Source organism: Xenopus tropicalis, chromosome 4 (assembly GCF_000004195.4).
Source record: "Xenopus tropicalis strain Nigerian chromosome 4, UCB_Xtro_10.0, whole genome shotgun sequence".
NCBI classification, from domain to species: domain Eukaryota; kingdom Metazoa; phylum Chordata; class Amphibia; order Anura; family Pipidae; genus Xenopus; species Xenopus tropicalis.
Genome location: NC_030680.2, coordinates 104,750,062 through 104,772,309, shown reverse-complemented (window position 1 = coordinate 104,772,309; position 22,248 = coordinate 104,750,062). Strand labels below are relative to the sequence as shown.

General features: G+C 36.2%; 1 protein-coding gene across 4 annotated transcripts in view; it reads right to left on the bottom strand.

Moving 5' to 3' along the window:
• The window catches only part of tgfbr3 (transforming growth factor beta receptor III), a 119,398-nt gene that overhangs the window by 69,333 nt on the left and 27,817 nt on the right, over positions 1–22,248 (bottom strand). For all 4 annotated transcript variants that reach the window (XM_018093619.2, XM_004913724.4, XM_004913725.4 and 1 more), the window contains exon 3: positions 15,607–15,791. In XM_018093619.2, coding sequence (XP_017949108.1) covers positions 15,607–15,791 — 185 coding nt within the window. The remainder of the gene's footprint in view (positions 1–15,606; positions 15,792–22,248) is intronic.

Genomic DNA, 22,248 nt, shown 5'->3' with positions numbered 1-22,248 from the left:
CTCAGCCACTTTCTATTACGCCCCAAAAAGCTACTAATTTCAAAATGTCGAGATTCTTCAGTCAGGGAAACAAAGCAGAAACACAAATAATTAAAATTTATAAAAATGGTTTCCTTTTTCCCTGTAATAATAGAACAGTGTCTAACTAAGATATATTTCCTTCTTATTGGAGGCAAAATAACCCTATTTGATGATATTTTTTTAGTAGACTCAAGGTATGGAGATCCAAATTACAGAAAGCCCCCTCATCTAGAAAACCCCAGGTCCCGAGCATTCTGGATAACAGGTCCCATACATACATATATTTTGTATCCAATGTGCTTCTCTTGCATCTCACTTGATTTGTCATTGTATTTAAATTAATAGGTGTGTTTGTGTTATTTTTCTAATTATATGAAAAATGTCATCTATAATTATACATCTGCTTAGTAGCTAACTAGCAATTATTGGGTACAACATAATATATTTATTGGCCATCCAACTTCCAAACACTTGAGAAAAACTTTTGTAAGATTAAGGTTTTTTTACACATCTTGAAACTGCATATTGTGCATTCTCAAGGGTATCTTACAAGAAAAACCTACAAACCACATTTATTTAAAATGCCAATGTTAGCCGTACACATCATTCTGAGAGTGTAAGAAACCACAAAAAGAAAATCTGAAATAACAAGGGCTCTATCCCTCATATTGTGCAAAAGCATGCATAACAAAGATCTATTGAAGATTTAATTAAAGATTTATTTTAAGATTATGTTTTTATGTAGAAATGTGTTGGCTGGGAGTGTGTAGGTACTGTAGGTACATCCCTTGCTAAAAGGGCCACACTCTCGTTGGGGGAAACAAAATGCTCCCAGGGTGTGATTCTAGGCGCACATTGTGCACATATCTGTGGCATCACACACAAGAACATAATGAGAGAGCCTGGACTTTCCTCATTATTGCCATTCTTGAAGTCACCCACACTGGAAGCAACCTCCTGGTACAGACAGCATTGCAGTCACAAGGGGGAATTTTTTGGCCAAAATAGTATTGTTTACCCCAAGTGGAGTGCAATCTTTATTAGCCTGCACTTCCACTGTCGGAAACAATTTTCCTATGATAGGTGCCCTTTAATTGAAGGGAACGCTAACTGCCTCTTTAATATTTTATTGCAAAATCCCAACCCATCAAAATTATTTATCATCACTATAAAACATGTGTTTTTGAAAGGCAATTTTTTTTGTGTGTGATGGATTCTTTCTGCTGTGTTTACATGGCAACAAAATGCTTTAAGCATCGAAATCAAGTGAAGTTAATGGGAAGAGAACATCTGCCAAGAAGAAAGATTAAATGCAGAATAATGTAAAAGAAATATATCAAGTGATGAATGAAATTAGAGAAGTGAAAAATAGATGCCTTGAGGTACATTTAGACATAAAAGAGTACAAAAAAATAGGCCAATGAATGCACAGTCTATAAACAAAAGAGTTCTAGATCATTCCAGTCAGTATAACTGTAATAACCCCCTGTATGGAGGCCCCATTGTATTTGAGCCTCTCACTGACAAAAAGGTTCATTCTTTTGCTTCAAATTATACTAAAATCGACCTTCATCTACTTTCAGTTTCTCCCTATAAAAATTTGTCCTCTTTTCCTTCCCTTCACTACAAGCATTATCCTCAGAACCCCAATATTATATAGCTTTCAAACTCCCCTTTTTGGAATTTTACCATTATAAATGCCATACTTTCTTTAGAACTGCATGTGAATCTAGGAGGGGTGAAGATGCTAAAATCAATTTTCTGATCTTGAATATGATAAGAGTTCAATTGGTTCATTTGTTGATTGGCTGATAGGGCTAATTTATAAGCACTGAGCTTATTTGGACATGGGTTTTAGCCAATGGTAACCAATAAGTTATTGGATTTTGTTCAGCCAGCTGCAAGTTAAAAAATAAAAGCAAGCCTTTAATTGACTGCCTTGGGTTACTGCCCAGGTGCAAATTTGCCCATTAAGCTCCAGTATGTTTTATTTTTTTTATTACTTTTTGATGTAGTTATGAAGAAAGTTTCACGAATGTCTTAGTTACATAGAATTTAAGACTTACTATAACATATTACATAGCATTTCACATACATTTTTATCATTACTGACAGATCCTGCTCCACTGGAGCCTACAGTTTATTCTTCACTAGCTATACGTGAACACATCATAAATGACTCAGCCTACAATCTATGGCCTCTATATACTCTAGGATAATTTTTACCCCTTAAAGCAATAGAAAAACAAGGGCTAAATGTAGAAACAAGACGTCCAGCTCACAAGAGCTAACATTTCTGTTGATAAACGTTAATGAAGTGACAAAGAAATAAAGCTTTATTCTTACAAAATCCCATTAACCTATGCAAAGGTGACTATGTAAAATGACTCCATCACATTGAGTTTAAACTCAACAAGGATGACAATTTAATTCTTAGCATCTAAAGCACAAGTGTCTTAGAGATGGGAAAAGGAGTCCACGTCACTGTATTATTAAGGCTTATATGCAAAAAAGGTACTACAGGTATGGGATTCGTTATCTGAAAACTTGTTATCCAGAAATCTTTGTAATTATGGAAAGGCCATCTCTGATAGACTTCATTTCAACCAAATTATTCACATTTGTAAAAACGACTCCCTTTGTCTCTGTAAAAACAAAACAATACCTTGTACTTGATCCTAAGACATAATTAATCCTTACTGGATGCAAAACAATCCTATTTGGTTTATTTAATGTTTAAATTATTTCTTAGTATACTTAGGGCAGTGACAGATGGGGAGATTAGTCTCCCGGCGACAAATCTTCTTTGCCACGGGCGACTAATCTCCCCGCAATGCCATCCCACCGGCAAAAATGTAAATTGCCGGTGGGATGGCATACGCGTCAATACGATTTCTGTAAGTCGCCCGAAGTTTCATCTCAAGGCAACTTCGGGCGACTTCCGGAAATTGTAGTGAAGCGTATACCATCCTACCGGCGATTTACATTCTTGCCGGTGGGATGGCATTGTGGGGAGATTGGTCGCCCGCGGAAAAGAAGATTTGTCTCCGGGCAACTAATCTCCCTGTCTGTCACTGCCCTTATAGTACAGAAAAAATCCAATACAAGACACCCCATCCCAATACAAGACACATCCCAGCATTCTGGATAACAGGTCCCATACCTGCACTACTCTATTATCTCAGCAACAGCTTTGCAAGCACAGAAACATTATCTTTGTCTCATAGGCCAATGGTCTACTCTGCAATCTCCACAATATCAATAGCTTGCACATTCTCAAACCATATACTCTTATTGGCATTACAGTGAGTGCATTGCTTATACTGTTCACTATGAAGAATGCTGTACTAAAGTTCCAGTTTTTGTTTTTAAGAGACATGGGGGGAAACATAGTAAAGCAAAAGCTCATATGAAATAGAACTGCATGTATTTTGCGATATATGCCCAGGAAACAGCAAGAGACCTACTATAAACATTACATTCACATAATTCTGATGAAATAAAAAACATAATTCAACAAACACCAAAAAAATATACACAACATATGGAAAATCCATGCCTGATGGAACAATGCACATCTTGTGTCTTACAAATTCCCTAAAAACAAGACTCTTTTCTTTGGCGAAGCAGATAGCAATGGTTCTCACTTTTCATATTACAGTATATTCCCTTATGCAACAAACAACATGACTCCTATACTGTCAGGTTCTTAATCTCCTATTAACAAAGCACTAGATTCTCTTATCTGAACAAGAATTCATGCTCCAGTAATTGGGGGTTTTCATGTCATTCATGAAGAATCAGGCCATTGTGCCAAGATGCCCTGTACAGTTACATTAAGTGTATCAACCATAAATTGCTAGTCTAGCAAGTCTGCTGTACAGAAGCCCAACTGAAAAACAGAACAAAAGAAAGTACAAATAATAACAGAATATTGAGTAATAAAAATGTAAACAAATTTGAATATCTTAAATATTAACAAAGAAATAATTATGCATGTGTTTATGCATAAATACAGAAAGCAAGATCACACAAAACATTACTTTTTAGTTTGTTATACACCAATTTAATATAAGTAAAATAAATTAGTCTGTAGTATTATTTTTGTTTACCTTAATTAATTCAAGACCTCTCAGAATTTCTTATAACTTTCCATAATACTGGGTTATTGGCAGTGCCATCAAATGTTTAGGTCACAGTTACAACTGCTACCAACCCAATTGCCTCAGACTCTGCCCCCTTTCCAGCTGCCCCAGACTTAAGAACTGCTGGAGGGTATGTTAAAAATAGGTGCAGGATGTAGATCTTAAAGGATAAGTAAGCCTAATTTTAAAATCTGTAAAAAAAACAAAACTCTAAACAGTCCCCAAAATGACATACCACTCTCCCTACGCTAATATTCTTTCTAAGATAGAAATCTTGAGCTAAAGTCAGTGTGAAACTTTGCCCCTTTTAGGCTGTCTACTGTATAATACTGATTAATTTTCATTAATGCAGACAGCAAGCATGTGTAATAGACAGCTTTTTTGACCACCTTCCTATTCAAAGGACAAGAAAGGCTTAGTAGGGTGAAGACACGTGAAGCTATTAGTAGCAGAAACTTGCCACAGCTACTAAAACAGACATTGCTGATCATTTACTGATAACTGACTCTAGGTGCATATTTATCAAAATGTGAGTTTAGAGCTTAATACATAAAAATTCAATCACATTCTATTCATTCCTATGGGTTTGTTTTAAGCATATTTATCAATTAGTGAACCCTAACTTGCTCCCATTGATAAACACACTTCTAAAAATCCCATAGGAATGAATAGGTGTGTTTTAGCAACTCTCAGTATTGTCTATGCAAGATGTGACAAGTAGCTGTTACTAAGTAGCTCTGTGTGTCTTCACCCTCCAGGTCCAGATTTAATGTTTCTGCGCCCATAGGCCCCCTTGTCGCTCGCAACCCCCAGTTACTCCCACACACACACACCCCTTCCCCTTACCATTCACACTTAAAGGACAAAGAAAGACAAATGTACTGGGTTTGGAATGCCAATCAGTTAGGCGCCGCCCAGCAAACTTAATTCCTATGTTTGTTTCCCAGGACAGTGAATAAAATGCATGGGCCCATGGGTAAAAAGTAGCACAACGGTGCCATTTTCCTTATCTTTCTCATGTGCCATTAGCACAGGCTTTCAGATTTTAAGATCTGACTCTACTGCCCAAGTCAAAGTCTGCCAAGCAATGCCTAGAAAACAAGGCAGTGCTATCACAAAACTGCCAAGGCAGAAGCAGAGGTCCAGTTTGTGAAGTCGCTATTTAAAGGGTCATGAAATAGTAGAACTAAGTGTTTTGTGAAGATTTACTATATGATATTGGTTGGTTTTGTGCATTACTATGTACAGTATTTAACTGTACATTAACTTCAAGAAAAAAAAACTCTGGCATTTCAATAAATTCCCAAAACTATCTGTCACAGGCCTGCGGAAGATACGTAAAATGTCAGCGAGGTTAAAACAGCTGCAAAACTTTTCTGCTTTCCCTAGAGATGATCATTTTCATGGAAGTCTGGATATCTCCATGGCAACCAGACTTGAGAAAACACTCAATGGACTGCTGCCCCATTACTCTGTTAAAGTAATTTGTATAAGAGAAAGGGCCAGGGCAGAAATCCTGAAAAATGATCAAAACAAATACCACTGCTGACGTCCCAATTTTTTTTTTTAACTTCTAGCCACATAACCATACTCTATTATTATGAAATAATACGTTTCATGCTCTGATGTGATATTTCTTCAAGGTTACTTCAGCACACAAGGTTGGAATTCCAAACTTTCTGTTTTCTCTTAAAAGTAATAATTCTATAAAACAGAGTAGGCCAAAAGACTAATATAAAGAACTTTCTATAAGTAAAGGAGACGTAAAGAAACACAATCCACATACACATATAATTAGACCTCTGCAGCTTCCCTCCCCAAATGTTACATTGAAAAAGATTCAGAAATCAGCTCAAAACTCGATGCTCCTTTAGTGGTCGCTGTCATTTTACATTTTATCAGCTGAGGACCTCAATCCATATACAGAATTCTTTTCTACCTCTGTTTTGAAAAACAGAAATACAGAGTCTTCTGTATGTAGAATCTGTGCTTAGAGTTGCATCTTTCTGGCAAAATATTACAGCACACAACAGCAACCACAGATGTGATTACATAACATTTCATGAAAGTGCAGGTCTAACATATGCCAATATGTTTATTTTATCATGTATTTGATGCATGTTATAAAATTGTAATTATACCAAACCTGCAAATTAACTTTTCATTTTCATTTCTCATGCTTATCTTTTTGTACAGCTGTATTCTGCGACCATCCTATCTTTCTGCTATGCTGATTATGATTATGGCTCAGTCACTGGCAATGAAGGTGCTCATGTATGTAGAAGTTAAAAAAAACCAAAAAGATTTTTAATCCAAGTTTTGGTTTTTTTTGTGTAAAATTAGCTGTAAGAGTTCCTAAGCATATACATACTAAGTCACCAGCAGGCACTTGCTATGTATTGCAGTGTTTACTCGTTCTGTGTCAGGGGCACTGCTGGCCCTGCTGCAAGCATCTCCTGTGTCCATACCAGGGCAAGTGAAGTTCGGGATCACAAGTACAGAAAGTACAATTTAACTCTTTGCACTAAAGGAACCAAATCTCCACTTGAATAGCAAGAAATTCAGATACAAGAAATTCACTCAGAAAATGTATACTTATATACTTGACATATATAATATCATTTAATGACATATCTTATGACTTAAATATATTTTTTTCCTTACAAGATACCCTGTAATTTCTTATATTTTACTTTCTGATTAGCCTGCTTCTGGGTTTCCCCATTTATTTATTGTTCTACTTATTCCAACAGGAAGGAATATCCACACAGAACAGTTTAGGTTTTAAGAACTGATTAGGAAATCTTTTGTTCTTATGGCTCTCAGGATGCAGTTTTATCAGATAAATGTCCTGTTTCTGGGCAAGCTAAGGCATTTTGTTTGTTCAGCAAAGTCTTTGCTGAACCTATGAATTTTAGTACTCTATGTGAACGGAGAATGGATACTACACTTACAATCATCACCATGCCTTAGCATTGCAAAAATAACTCAGGAAGACAACATAGATCTTTATTTTTAATTTGTACATTTAGTACATTTTGATAGTGTCATCAGGGTGCGCAATGCTTTATTAAAAAACAAAAAAATATGAAATCGGGATAAATAGCAACTTCCGGATCATTGCTTTTGGCAAGGGCCAAAGCATAGTACAAAATGTATAACAAAAAAGCATAGTACAAAATATATAACAAAGTCAGGGTGTGTAGTTAAGAGTGTCAGCACAGACCCATTTTGTATTCGATATACCATACCATAGCATACCAAACCAGGATGCTGTTTAACAAAGGGCTATTAACTACCACCGGCACATTAAAACACTGGCTCTAACTTAAAATAGTAACTTTTGTAAGGAAAACTACATACAATAGAAATCATCACTAACTAGCTTGCCCAATTTGTTCTTTAGGTATTGCATCCATTTCTAATTTGTTTGCTCCTCTTTCCTCAAAATGTGATGAAGTTTGCAATGCTAAAATGTATGATGATACTCTGTGTGCTTGCATAATATAGCACCAAATAATTCCTATACTGCACATGTGCTCTCCCAGGGCAGTGCAGATGAACTTTGAAACAAAGAAGTAAAATGGGCATGGCATACTCTACAGAATGAACTGTGGACAGTTGCATATTTTAAAAAAAGCACCATACTGGGGTGTTTATCTTATTTTAAATGGTTCATTGACACACTAGATTTCTTGACTGCCCTGTTTCTCTCAGAAACAAACATGGAAGTCAAAATGGCCCTAAACTGTCACTGTTTTTCTACAGAAAAGCATGGGAATCACATTGCCTATAGCCAACGTTGGCAATAAAATGTGGGCACAACTTAAACATTCCTCCTACCACTGCCACTGTGGTCAATAGGGACAGAGCTTCCAATACTTCTCATACTTCTCTAGAAGAAGCAGTAATATGTAATCATTATTGCATCTATTAACAGAGGTGTGTTTAGTGTTTTACCCCATTTGTTTTTTTGAGATGGCACCTTGATCCTGTGTTTAATGTGTAATGGGTAATGCCTAAATGGATTTTACTGCTAAACGTTTAGAATATGTGTGTATTTGTTGTATGCATGTATATAACAAATACCTACATGACTCTTTGAAGTATTTGAAATATTTCAAACCCAGATAGACTGTATGGCAGTGATCACCAACCAGTGGCTCGGGGGCAACATGTTGCTCACCAACCCCTTGGATGTTGCTCTCAGTGCCCCCAAACCAGGTAGTTATTTTTCAAATCCTTGCTTGGTGGCAAGTTTTAGTTGCATAGAAACAAGATGTACTACCAAATAAAGCCCCCTGTAAGCTGACAGTGTGCATAGAGGCTACCTAATAGCCAATCTTAGCCCTTATTTGGCACCTCCATGAACTTTTATGATTCTTGTGTTGCTCCCCATGCCTTTTTACAATTGACTGTGGCTCCCTGCTGTATTGGTTTTTTTTATGGATAGCAAATTGTTTTAGCAAAACAATAGACTTAGAAGGGTATGTTCACTTTTCAGCTGAATTAAAGATTGCCATTTTTTCCAGTTTTACCTTGGATTGTCAGGTTTAAAACCACTTGTCCAAGTTTCACATCTCTAAATTGACATCTATATAACCAAGACACTGATTTTTACATGGTATTAAAAGGGAACTTTTACGGTGAGCTGCCCCTTTAACCTTGTAAATGCTGACTGGTAGCAATAAACCTTTATCTATCTTCACTTGCAGGCTTCTTAAATGTACAGGACTACAGGATTGTTTATCAGAAGACAGGGTGCAATGAGTCTGAGATTATTCATATAGCATCCCTGTTGTAAGGCCAGTCAGTCACCTATATTGCAATATACCTGTAATATATCATGATAAATCCTGTATGTAAAAACATATTATACAAACCTGCTAAAGTGAGGATCGAGTTTGGTTTAAATTCCCTTAATTGGAGGTATTTCTTGCAATAAAAAATATTTACACACAAGTAGTATGTGATTGGTCCCTTTTAACCAATTGAAAACACAGTAGGGCTCATTTGTTATTACTGTGCAATCTGCAAAGTTCAGAAAAGGGCATATTGCCACTTTGCAGATTCCTCCTAGTCACTTCTGTTGCTGCACCTGTGCACAAAAGCAGACCTTTGAAGTATGCAGCACTGTCAGTGCAATATTAACACATAATTTGCCCTGGGATGTGGCATTTAGGCATTCACGGCCAAAGACTTTTTTGCCATCTACAGATGCCCTGTTTTGTTGTGGCTGGGTTTCCTAGCTTTGAGGGGCCCCTAGAACTGAAAAACGCCCTAGGCAGATGTCTAGCAAGCCATGTGCATAACAGGGTGGGGTTAAAATTAAGACTTTACTTATATTAATATCAAAAAGCATTACAATGTTTTAGAAAGGTTCTAGGACTATTTCAATAAATTATTTAAAGTACTTAAGTGTAACTCGCCTATTTGAAAGCTAAGTGAATATAAATCACCACTACAGATATATGTTGCTTAACAATAGATACACCCTTTTCAATTCACTCACAGATATACAGAGAATAAAAGATGATTTTATTAAACAACTACATCTACGCATTCAATCCCCTAGGGATCATCATGATGGACTGAAACTTGTAGCTGTAGTTTGTGATTTTTATACTGTATCTATATCCGTGAATGTACTTAACTCAAAGGGAATACGTAAATTTTGATTTGCACCGGATGATACTTTTTGGATGGGTACAGAATATGCATCATAAATCACTGACCTGCAGAAACACAAATGTTACCTGACTGACAGATCAGAAATGCCTCTTTAAGACACTATTAATTAAAGAAGAGATATGTCAGCTGGTTACGTCTGGATTTTGTTTTCAGCACCCTGTAGGCACATGCTTCTTTTCCGAGCAGTGATATAAATTTTCCTAGCTGCCCTGTAATAAAAAGAATTTGTACACTCCTAAAAATCTGTTGCGTGTAAAGCAAATCACACAGAAAAACGTTGGAAAACAATTTATAGAAGTTCAGACTCCTTATTAGAAAGTTTGCAAGCATCACAGACAGGACAAGAGCTGCCTGCACATAATTCTTCTCCTTTCTCTGGACGAGAATATAAAGCTCAGACTGCAGAGTTCCAACTGGCTGGGATACACTGTCTGTAACAGCCCACAACAAACACATAATCCAGATTTCAAAGTTATGTTTAAGCTCATTCCCTGGGATGTGTAGAAAATGTGATCGCTTCATGACCCTTTTGATTCATCAACTGTACCTTGACTGATCCAAAGAAAAAGTTAATTTCTCTTCAAGGCCACTGCCAAACAAACAACTTTAATGGACAGGCTCATAGCATTACATACAGCACAAACATTACAAATAAGAAAACGTGACCAGACAATTGGCCGTCGGGGCTCAAGACTTTTCATACTTTAAACATTTTACATTTTTTTAAAGAACAATGTGTACAATGAATGCGCAAGGATGGGAAGGCGATCTTAACTGTGTCAGAGAGTGTGTGAAGATCTGCATTTGTAAAAAACAAGGAGGTTGGCAACATTAGTATCCAACGACCTTTTACAGTTAACATCCCTTAAACAAGCAATCAGGGAAATGTTTGCATGTCCACATGAAGACCAAGAGAGTGGCTAAGCAGAAAAATATAATTAAAGGACACCTATCACATAACAATTTATCCATAAACCAGAGGTATCACCTTACAGAGCATAAGGGTAAGAACCCACGGAGTGAGTTCGTCGCCATATAGATCTCTGCTATTGCGGGCGAGTAACCTCTCTGAAAAGACTTAACGCCAGCAACAATAGAAGTCACCGGTGGAAAGCCCTTTGCATCCCCCGTGATAGCAGCGATCTATCGCGGGTTACTAACTCAATCTGTGGGTTCTTACCCTAAACTGCAGAGGAAGGAAACAATAGTATTCCCCTTATAGTAACTCCCCCCATGCAACACGCTCATTATGAGCATGCATGTTATGTATGACTGGTTGTGCTTCTCTTGTTCCTACATCACACACACATGCATAATGGGAGTCACGGCCCTTAATTGTCATGCTCAATTGTGCCCCAGCAAGGCTGCCTGCACCAGGTGTGCCCTGGAAAGTGCCCTGGAACTTGGCACACTTTTTTGCTGAGCAGGTTTGGACTAGGGGGTGCAGGGTCCTCCAGGGGTGCCGCCCCAGGGGCCCCACAACTCCCAAGGTGCCCCGCCGCGTCCCCTGCACCCCCCACAGCAGCCCCTACCATGTGCCCCCTTAACTCCCCCCGACACCCGCCCGACATCCTCCACTGAACACGCATAAGTGAAACTTACTTTCTATATAATATAAGCCATTTCAAGGAATAACATCTACAGTATGTTGCATCAAAGTCATCCAGTCTTGTACTCCCTTTCTGATCTGATTCATTACGTATTTTTTACATATTTTAACTGCTTTTACAATATTAAAACTATACAAATGGCTTCCATTTATATTGGATAACTTAAATACACAGTAGCATATGGAAAACAATCCAAGTATGGTGAAGAGCATTTTTGTTGATTAATGCACAAAATGTCTTAAAGAGCAAGATAACTAAACCCTGGAGTGCCAATAAGTTAGTGCTCCTTTTAGAAAAACTGTGCATTTGGTAGGGAAAAAATTAACAGCACACTGCCATTTTACTAACAGACTTGGACTAGCCCGTGTGCAGTAGAGTAAAATCTGAAAAATGTTACTTTAATGTGCATATGCCATTCAGAAGTGAAAGGTGAGATTCGTAGGAAAGGGAAGTAAGATGGCGGTGCAGTACTGACTTTCCTTAACAGGTGATTCTTTAGAGGGATGTCAAATGTATTTCTTCAGCCTTTTTTTTTTTCTTTCTACAGTGTTTGCCATTGAGAAAATACATCTGTTTTATAGGCTAAAATCATGCCAATGCAAATAAATGTTCTATTTGTACAATTCAGTTTTATGTGAAATTTGTTGCTGATCTTATTTAAAAAAAAGTTTTGTTTTTCTGTTGCTTACATTATTTGTATTCTATAAAATCATGACATGCACACACACACGCTCACTTTAGATACTCTCATCTATACTGTCTAATAAACCAGCAAGTTTTCAGAATTCTGGCAAATTCGGTGCATTTCTTTGCAATTTCCCAACCCTCAGCACTTCAGAGCGTCATAGTAAATGACCTTTCTGGTGTAGAATGATTTCTTATTATACAAATTACAAGTGAAAGTGTATAATATAAGAACTTCTAGGTGAAGCATTTTAGAATAATCCATGATGCACATTTGCTTATATTATAAATGTGGCAGTATTAAGATACAAAAAATATCAAAACATATTGCAAGCACTAAGGACCAGCTGTGAAACATCAAGGAAAAAAGTGCTGTAGAGAGGCCCCCTGGCAGGACCTCATTCTCCAAACAATCCCAAGGTCTACCATACTAAGAATCATATTCCCTACAGAATGAGCTTCATACTAGTGTTTCCAAAAATGGTAAGGCCTAAAATCTGTAATTAACTGTTCCGCCACTGCTCTTGACACTCAGACGTTTTACAGCTGTGAGCAGAGTAAAAAGGCAAACAATTTTACATTTAACAATTTAGCCAAACAATAGTGTTTATGAAGGCCTTAGGTATTTTCAATCAAAGTACATTCAAGGTACTTAATTGTTCTAATTGAGACAAACGAATGACTAACATTTTGATAAATCTGCCCCTTAGTTTCTTGGTTCTGAAATGGATTTTGGCTTATTTGGGCAGGAGTTTTAGGTTTTCTGAGCTGAAAACAAGCAGTTTGGATATGTATTCAATGCCTACACTAATTCAAAGAAGCAAAATTAATAAGAACTTTCATTCTGATGGGGACTGTGAGTTTGAATGGAATTTTTAAAGTGTTTTTTTTCTTACATTTTATTTCTTTCCTTTTTCTTTCATTACTATACAGTTTATAACTGATGACCTCAATTACTGCAAGAATATATTTTTAGTTATTTATGATTTGATATACACACTGTTATACTGTTTTTATGCAATATTTCTATTACAAATCATATTCACATTTACAACACCACTGTATTTAAAGGAGAAGGAAAGGTAAAAACTAAGTAAGCTTTATCAGAAAGGTCTATTTAAATACAGCCATAAGCACTTTATGCTGCACTGAGTCCTCTATCAAAAGAAACATGGGATTTCTTGTCTCTTTTTTTCTGTAAACATGATGTTCCATTGCCTGACTTCCTCTCTCAGAAACATCCTTAATTCCCCAGGCCAGAGTCTGTCCAGTTCTCTCCTCTCCCCCCCTCCTGCTCCCCCCTCCCACTAGAATGCTAAGAACTCCCTTCCCCCTCCCATAGGAACATGTAATCTCAGCTATAATGGCTAAACTGCAGGAAGGAAGCTACTTAAAATGGCAGCTGCTTTCTTAAGCAAACGGAGAAAGCTTCTAAAGCTGTTTACTCAGGTATAGTAATGGTTTCTGCAGAATAAATATATTGTTCTAGGTGGCGCTAATGTGGCAAATTCTTTTTTAAGTTGCAGTATGCAGACTGCAAAGAATGATCTTATCCTACAATCAAAAAGCAAGAAGAATCTATTTTCAGTCTGCAAACAGATCAAGGTATTTTGCTGTAAACACATGCATGTCCAAGAATCGAGTGCCAGCAGACATCGGAAAATGTATCTGTTTTAAACATGAAGGGGATTGATTTCTTTCCAAGACTAAAGGTCATTGAGAGCATCAACTTTTGCAATGATAAGAAAGATAACTTTTGCCCCACTTTATTTTTAAACTTGTTGTTTGTAAAGTCTTGTTCAGCTTTTGGTGTCTATAACCTTCTTTTTGTTTCTGTCACTAGCCAAGCTCTCTGTGATTTCCTGGACATTGTAACATTTTGCAAAGTATTGTATTACAAGGAAAAGGAAGAGGTTGGGGTTTACAGCATTTATTTACTGCTACTGTTGAACACTTAGAGAATACCCTGATGAACCCAGGAAGAGGTAAATCTGGACTGAAGCAGCTGCAAACAAATGTCTTTTCTTTGCCAAATTGTACTACTGAGGTAAACTGTTGAACTGGAGAAGGGATATTTCAATTATTAGCAAGAAACAAAAGCACTTGATTTATGAACAACATTTAAATGCATAAACAAGCAAAACAATATTAATACAAATTTTTCATAGCCTGTTTTCACTTGTTGTTATTTATCTTATAATCTTTTACTCATTTAGCACAAACAACTTTACACAATACTTTACATGGACTGTTCATCATTGCACAACAGTCAATTCAATCAAGAACCAAATAACGTGCCATCTATCTATCTAGCATGTCCTATACCATGAATACCTATAAATTATATCCTACTAAACAATGCTTAGTGATGTTATCAATTAAAATCAGTACTTGGTAATATAATCTGTATCTCAGTCAAACTTCTGTATTATAACAAATAATGTACCCCCCTGTGGAGTTTCATGACCTGTATAAAAGCACATGGTCTTCAGTGACTTATAATATCCTTATATTGTACAATATGGAGTACATTATTCCCTATATATTTATCCACAGGCTCCACAGTGAACTTGTACTTAAATGACTCAATGAAGAAGTTCACAGGGCTGTGTCGGGAGAGCTACGATACACACACCGATATTATCGTATGAAATAAGGTATGATAAATAAGGTGTATGGTGGACTGACGAGGCAACAGGTATTGTTAATCGGACGAGACAGAAAATTTTGATTGGGCACCATTAAGGGTGCCCAAGTAAACGCAAGCGTTTAGGGCTGAATCGCCAGATAGGGATAGAATTCCTGCTGTTTCTATCCATATCTGATTCAGCCCTGAAAGTTACTGGAGGGTACAAGCGATATTTTCTGCGACCAGTAATGTGTATGACCACCTTTAATATCAGGTGGATTAAGATAAAGCAAAGAAAAAAGTACAAACAAATGTATCCAACAAACAAAATTATGACTGAGCTGACCTGAAAATCATCCAGTGCCAAAACTGAATGTATACCACACACCACCTGGTCTCCAGCTTTCTGAACCCAATCGCCAACTGGCCAAATAGCCATGTTTTGGCAACTTGATTAGACTACCAAAACTTCTTGTGTTTGCAGATAACAGTTAGATGCCAGGGATAGTTACTTAGTATATGACAACAAAAGTGACTGAAGGATTAAACATTGTTATTGGTGAAGGTCAGGTACCCCAAAGATATGAATTTATACATATATTTATAAATATTACATTTAGACATTTCTTTCATTGGTAAAATGTTCAGAACAGAAATGTGTTCTTAAACCTTCAAACCTAATACTTCATGTAATGACTTTTTCATTTTATTCCAAAACAAAGAACAATATATCATCATGAGAACACTACAACTGTAGCAACAGAGCTTCAGGAGGAGGTACAACACAGGAAACATTGTTCAATAGTTTTAAAAGTAAATTGTTTACCTCATTTTCATGCAGACAGTTTTCTTCCTCCACACATTTCAAATTGATTATGTGTACCTCTTGAGGATAGTTTATTGTTCCTTTGCTTGCACAGCCAGATAAAACGGTGAAACTCTCAAGAAAGGCTTGGACAGGGTGGGATTCAGTAAGAGTTGAGAGTGAACACTGAGCATCAAGCAGAGGACCTAAGGTGCAAAGATTAAATATTGGTTTTAAAATAAGCCAGAAACATGCTGCTTTTGGATATAAAATATAGACAATAATAAAAATCTTGAATCTTAATATTAACTGTGTACAGATAAGGCTCAACATGGCTCGATGTGACTAACATGTTGCTCTGGAACTCCATTCACTTCATTAATTATATATATTATTTAGGATTACGGATGCACTGAATCCATTGAAGCCCGAATCCTTCATGAAAGATTTAGCCAAATACCGAACCAAATCCTAATTTGCATATGCAAAATAGGGTATTGGAGGGCTAAAAGTCATGTGATTTTAAGGATTCAGATTCAATTCGGATTCGGTTTCACCAGGAACGTGGATTTGTACAAGATACTGTTTTATTATCACAGAGAAAAAGGAAATTATATTAAAAAATATATAAATAATATTAAAATATATAATTATAATTAAAAAGTCTATGAGAGATGGCCTTTTCATAATTCGGAGCTTCCTGGTTAATGTGTTTCTGGATAATGGATTCCATACCTTACCTTACAAATACTTAACATAGGTTGAAGAAAGAAATGGTGCCTTTTTTATAGTCACATCAAGATACAACAAAACTCTCTGGAAGCAATGGTAGTACAATAATTCCTCCTACCATCATATATATATTTATATATAAATAAACACATCCAAAGTATCTATACTCGTGAGTTCTTTTTGCAAACTTTATTGTAGAATTATACAAATTTCCACTTGCCACTGAGGTAGCAGAAATGCACTGAGCTGAACTGCTGTATGCTAACCCAGGATCTGTGTCATAATTACATGAATGCACCTCTTTAGTATTTATGAGTGTTACAGTCATGCAAACCCAAGAGCGTATTCACAAACATAGGTGCTAAACTGCATAAGTGCATTTGCCAATAGCAATCAATCATCAATATGCTTTATACAGATTTAGAAAATAAAAGCAAAGATCTGACTGCTGTGGCAAATCAAACAGTGTTTGTTTACAGGTTCTGGGGGAGGTACCAATGCATGTGCTATTTGGCCACTGGCATACTGCCAGCCTTGCCTTTGCACAAATATTTTTTTAGGGGAAATGTGAATGTGAATGAGGCTTTACATATGTCTCTGAATATTGTAATATGTAGATAACCAGTACTAAGCTTTTAACAAAATATATATTGCGACAAGATAACCAGCGAGTATGACGGTCCCTTTATATATACCGATGGCATTTCCATTTATCTTAACCTCTGGTAACAGTCAATATAGCCTGCGCAGACTTATCTAAAAGTAAATAATACAAAGTAAAGTCTATTGCAGATTACACAGTGATCAGTTACATCAATAATCTACCTTCACAGAATCCAAAATAAACAACAAATACAACCATAGTTAAAGAACTTGAATCCTCATTTTGTACCAGGCTGCATTCTTGATCCCATGTTTTGCTAGTAATTCCTTCTTTGCAAGTAAATACATCTCAAAAAACAGGCATTTTAAGAAACAATGTTGTGTCATATCAAATTTCATGGTGGTCCTAACTATTTACCTCTAATCATAGTAGCACAGTGGTACCTGAAACTTTGTGAATCTTTTTGAATTTTAGATTTTTGCATAAATATGAACATATTTAAACAAAGCGTTCATTTATTTATTGAGAAAATTATTCAAAATTACAAATTTGTATTTGGCAAAAGTATGTAAACCTCTTCAATTCTCATAATTTAAAGGGGAAATGATGAGTGTTTCCGAAATCTGGCCATTCTCTATGTCATGGTTCGAACAGAGATTTCAGAGAACACTTGGTCAAGCAACAAGGATCACAACAAGAACCAGGAGTGTAATTCCTCTGGAAGATTATAAATAACAGCAATCTAACATCTAGGGAACTAAAAAATTTTGGCTCATGAGTTCAACATCAGGAGAACACTGAACAACAAGGATGTGCATAGCAGGGTTTTGCAAGAAGAAAGCTACTAATATGCAAGATGAACATTGCTCCTATGAAAAGGTCCCAACACTTCAATACTCTGAAAAACATGACTATATCATTCTTCTTATAAATATTCCACTCTTTTACCAAAATTTAAAGAATGCATTGTTGAATATATATATGCAATCAATTTTGGCAAAACTGTCGAGTCAAATCAACCATGCAAATGTGAAGGAGAGACTCACAAGGACAAAAGTCTAATTAAAAATATTTGTAAGTGTGCATGTCATTTACGGTGACAGATACTTGAGAAATACTTGAATACAGAAGAGGGTGACTGTGACAAATGTGTCATTAAATAATAAAACCAGATAAAACTCTGGGAAGAAATGTAGGGATGTGAAGCATTTAAGTTCCCCTACCATACAAGTATTACATTTACATGTATTAACTTATGCCCTGAAAGAAGAAGGTACTGCCCCCATTTGCTCAGGTGTAGTGAGGGTAATTTTGTTCTGTAGTGTTTAAAGGGGTTATAAAATATCCTATTCCTAGCAACTTTGCAATTGGTTTTCATTATTTATCTTTTTACAGTTTTTGATTCATTTTCCTCCCTTTTCTGCCTTTTTCCAGATTTCAAATGGGGGTCATTGACCCCTGCAGCCAAAAACTCTCTGTAAGACTACAATTTTATGATTGTTGTTACTTTTTATTACTTATCTTTCTATGCAGCCCCTCTACTATTCATATTCCCTTATCTCGTTTAATCCACTGCCGGTTGCTAGCAAACAGATAGCTGCTAAAATACTAAATGGAGATGTGCTGAACAAAAAGCTAATTTATGCCAGAAAAACAACCTATGGATTGGTTTGCAGTAAGACAAAAATACAAAAAGCTTTGTGTCGGCTACACAGCATCTATAAACTCAGTGGAATTTAGGTTTAACAGGAGTCATGCATGTTTTGTTTTTTAAAATTAGAATAAGATAATGGCTACTGTTTATTGCATGGCCTGAGGGTAAGCACATATCTTATAGAGAACATTTGCCAGAAGCAACTAATTGTAACTGTGACTTTTCCCACATATTTATGAAAACTTAATTGCAATTGAGAAATGTCATTACAAAAAGTCACAAAATGCATTTTTAAACCAATTTGCCAAAACGCTGGATATACTCCCCACTATCTTTTGAAGCAAATAGAAAGGTTGTATAATTTGGTGATATAAATTATATTTCTTCTTTTGGCAAATCACTCAAAAATCAGAACTTTTCACAAATTTGCAGCCGCTTAGAGTTCCAAGGCTTTAATATAGCAAACAACCACTTTTCCTGAAAAACAGTAAAGTAGAACCAAACATTCACACTCAGTACTAAGTAGTCTTCTTATTCCGCATAAAAAGAAATAGTCTCAGTGTGCTTACAGTATAACAAATGTTTACAAGAAAACCTAAAACAGAGAGGAATTTTATTCTAACAATTCCACAGATGAAACAAAGTTGAAGAGGATATCAGGATTTCTTATCAGTTGTTTGACTTTTCTTGTACCAACACAATGTAGTTCTGCTGAATTATGGATAAAGCTGATGTTTCAGTAAAATGAAAAAAGTTTCATGTTTAGCATTCATGACCCTGCATGGGCACAGTGGTTAAGGCAAAAAGTAAACTTTTGGGGCATTAAATTCTTCCACATCACAAATTGGTCTGAATCAAACCACTAACACGATGTGTCTATTGACTTCTGTGATACAGTATGTACATATGGTTACCATATGCATAGTAAAGTAAGAGTTCTCAGAAAACAAGCTTGAAAACATATTACCACAAGAGGAAATAAAGCAGATTCCTCTCTAATAGATATAAACTTTTACTTCTAGGAAAATCTCCTTAAGTCCTGGGTAGCCTTGTTTACAACTAATCTTTCAGTGCAATATTTGTCAAAGGGCAGTGAGCGAATATGGCAAAAAATATGCTAAAAATGGCCCACCTTCCAGCTGCAACTATTACATAATTTTTATTATGTTTTTCCTTTATGCAAACGTCATTCTCAGTTAAAGCAAATTTGCATCAAACTGTTACCAATATGAATCAAAAGAAAAACTAATTCAATTCATGCGCCTGCTCTAAGCCGAAACATGCGGTTATTTTCTACATGTAAGTTAGATATAGAAAATAAATGGCTTTTGGTATTTGCTCTAAGAGCAGCTTTGGATGCAAGTACCTTTAATAAATGGAGTCAGTTTGAGCAGCCACTGCAGCAAACTTTGTTTGACTGAAACTGAACTTGTGGTTCATTAATGAGTCCTATGGAATGGTAAATATTCTGATATTTTTTTAACAGGAGAACTAAACCTTTATAGCCGCCATGTTTCACTGGCCATCATAAAACTATCACAGTAGTACACTCTATATAAGGCAGGTTTTGCCTCCTGCTGCCATTCCCAGCAAAAAAATAACTTTATTTTTCCAAATATCAGGAGAACATCAATACCACCCACCAATGACACATATATAGAACAAGCTGGGTAAGTATTTAAAGTCTTTAGATTTTTGAGGCATATGAATTGTATAGAAAAAATGAAGGATAACAGTTGTAGTTGGGGGAAAATAAACTTTGAAATGAGAGTAAGGATGCTGGAATTACTTTACTTACCCTTTAACATATTTTCAAATATTAAATATTTAATGCTTAAATATTTAATGCTGTTTGTGTTTACACAAACAGCCTGAACAGTTCCACAGAGAATGCAAAGACCAAAATTAAGCTAAAATCAAATTTAGTACACACATAGAACACACATAGATATCTACTATACATTTGTTGCTAAATCTAATCTTTTTGGTCTTGTCTAATATTCTACAATTGTATAATACTGTACAATTCCTGGGGAGCAAGGTTGCAAGCTGCGCACAGACAAAAGTAGTCTCAGAAGTATATAAAAGGCTAAATAGTATCCACAGAGACAGGATACAAAACTAGACTTGAAGGATGATCCCTGCACATATATCTTTAACAGACTGCAATAAATGTCAGTTTTAATACCATAAATTACAAGGAAATATTTAAGCAATGGGTCAGTCCACCCACCTGTGAGGGCACAGCTGTAATTGCAAACTTTCTTCCTCTGAAATTTGCACTTCTTTTATTTTTATATTCTATTTTTCTATTATGTTGTATTATAATTATCACTATTCCCTAAAAAGGCCATAAACACTTCAAATAAAAGTAGTAAAGAACAGGAGATCCTATTAGTTATTATTAAACAACCAGATAAGGTGAATGGTAAATAATAAGCATGCTCTGTCTGTTTTGTTTAAATATGAACTGAAGCAAGATCACAAATGTTTATATCCAAGTATACAGGGCAGAAAATGATTGTCAGGAAGCAATGACTAGTTAATGTTCACCTGCAGTCTATTAAATACCTCAAATACATGGTGCATTTGTATTTTAATAACAGCACTGCTTGTTGATCCAAAATTCAATTGGCAAAAACTGCTGACACCATGCAGTATTGTGTAGATTACAATGAAGGTGTTTGCAGGTTAATAACCACAGGCTTTTATCATTTGAATTATGGATTTAGCACCTCCAAGGTACAACATGACAAAGACTGTTAAGGTCCATACATCTGCATGAAGGAACCAAATCCACAGTTCACTGTCACAGAAATTTAACACAGCACCTATTTGAAATACAACACAACTGTAATAAAATACTTTGTGCTTTGGAATGGGACAAAAATAATTGCCTAGGTGCCTTCTGAAGATGAAGATGGGTTTGACTAACTGATGAAATCAAGTGGATACTTCTTTAAGCACCCCTTTGCCAGTGGGGGAGTGGGCATAAAGATTATGATTTCCTAGTCCTTTGCACACTACTTATGAGGAACTATTGTGGCCAGTTTTGCACCCTGCTGTCCCTTCTTTTGCCACCCTATCTGTAACGTGTTTCTATATATCATATGATGAAAAAGGAACATTAGGAACAGATGGTCTTGACTGGTCCACAAGGTATGTAGTACAAAAGTGGACTCTTACTAACAACGGCAAATTTTAACCAGCGCAGTAACCAATAGCAACCAATTTGATGTTTTCATTCTTTATTCTACCTGCAGTAGTTTGATCAAACTTTATTGCACATTGGTTTCTATGGGTTACTGCACCAATGCAAATTTGCCAGTTTTAGTAGTTGACCGTTAGGGTGTAATATTGCTGGTACAGAAAAAGAATACACAAAAAGGAACAGTAATGAGAATCCCCGCAGGTCACTTTCCTTTAAGTCAGGGGTCCACAACCTTTCTTACTTGTAAGCCACAGTCAAATGTAACAAGACTTGGAGAGCAACACAAGCATCATAAATGTTCGTGGAGGTGCCAAATAAGGGCTGTGATTGGCTATTAGGCAGCCTCTATGCACACTATCAGCTTACAGGAGGCTTTATTTGGTAGAAAATCTTGTTTTTATTCAACCAAAACTTGCCCCCAAGTCAGGAATTCAAAAATAACTACCTGGTTTGGGGGAACGG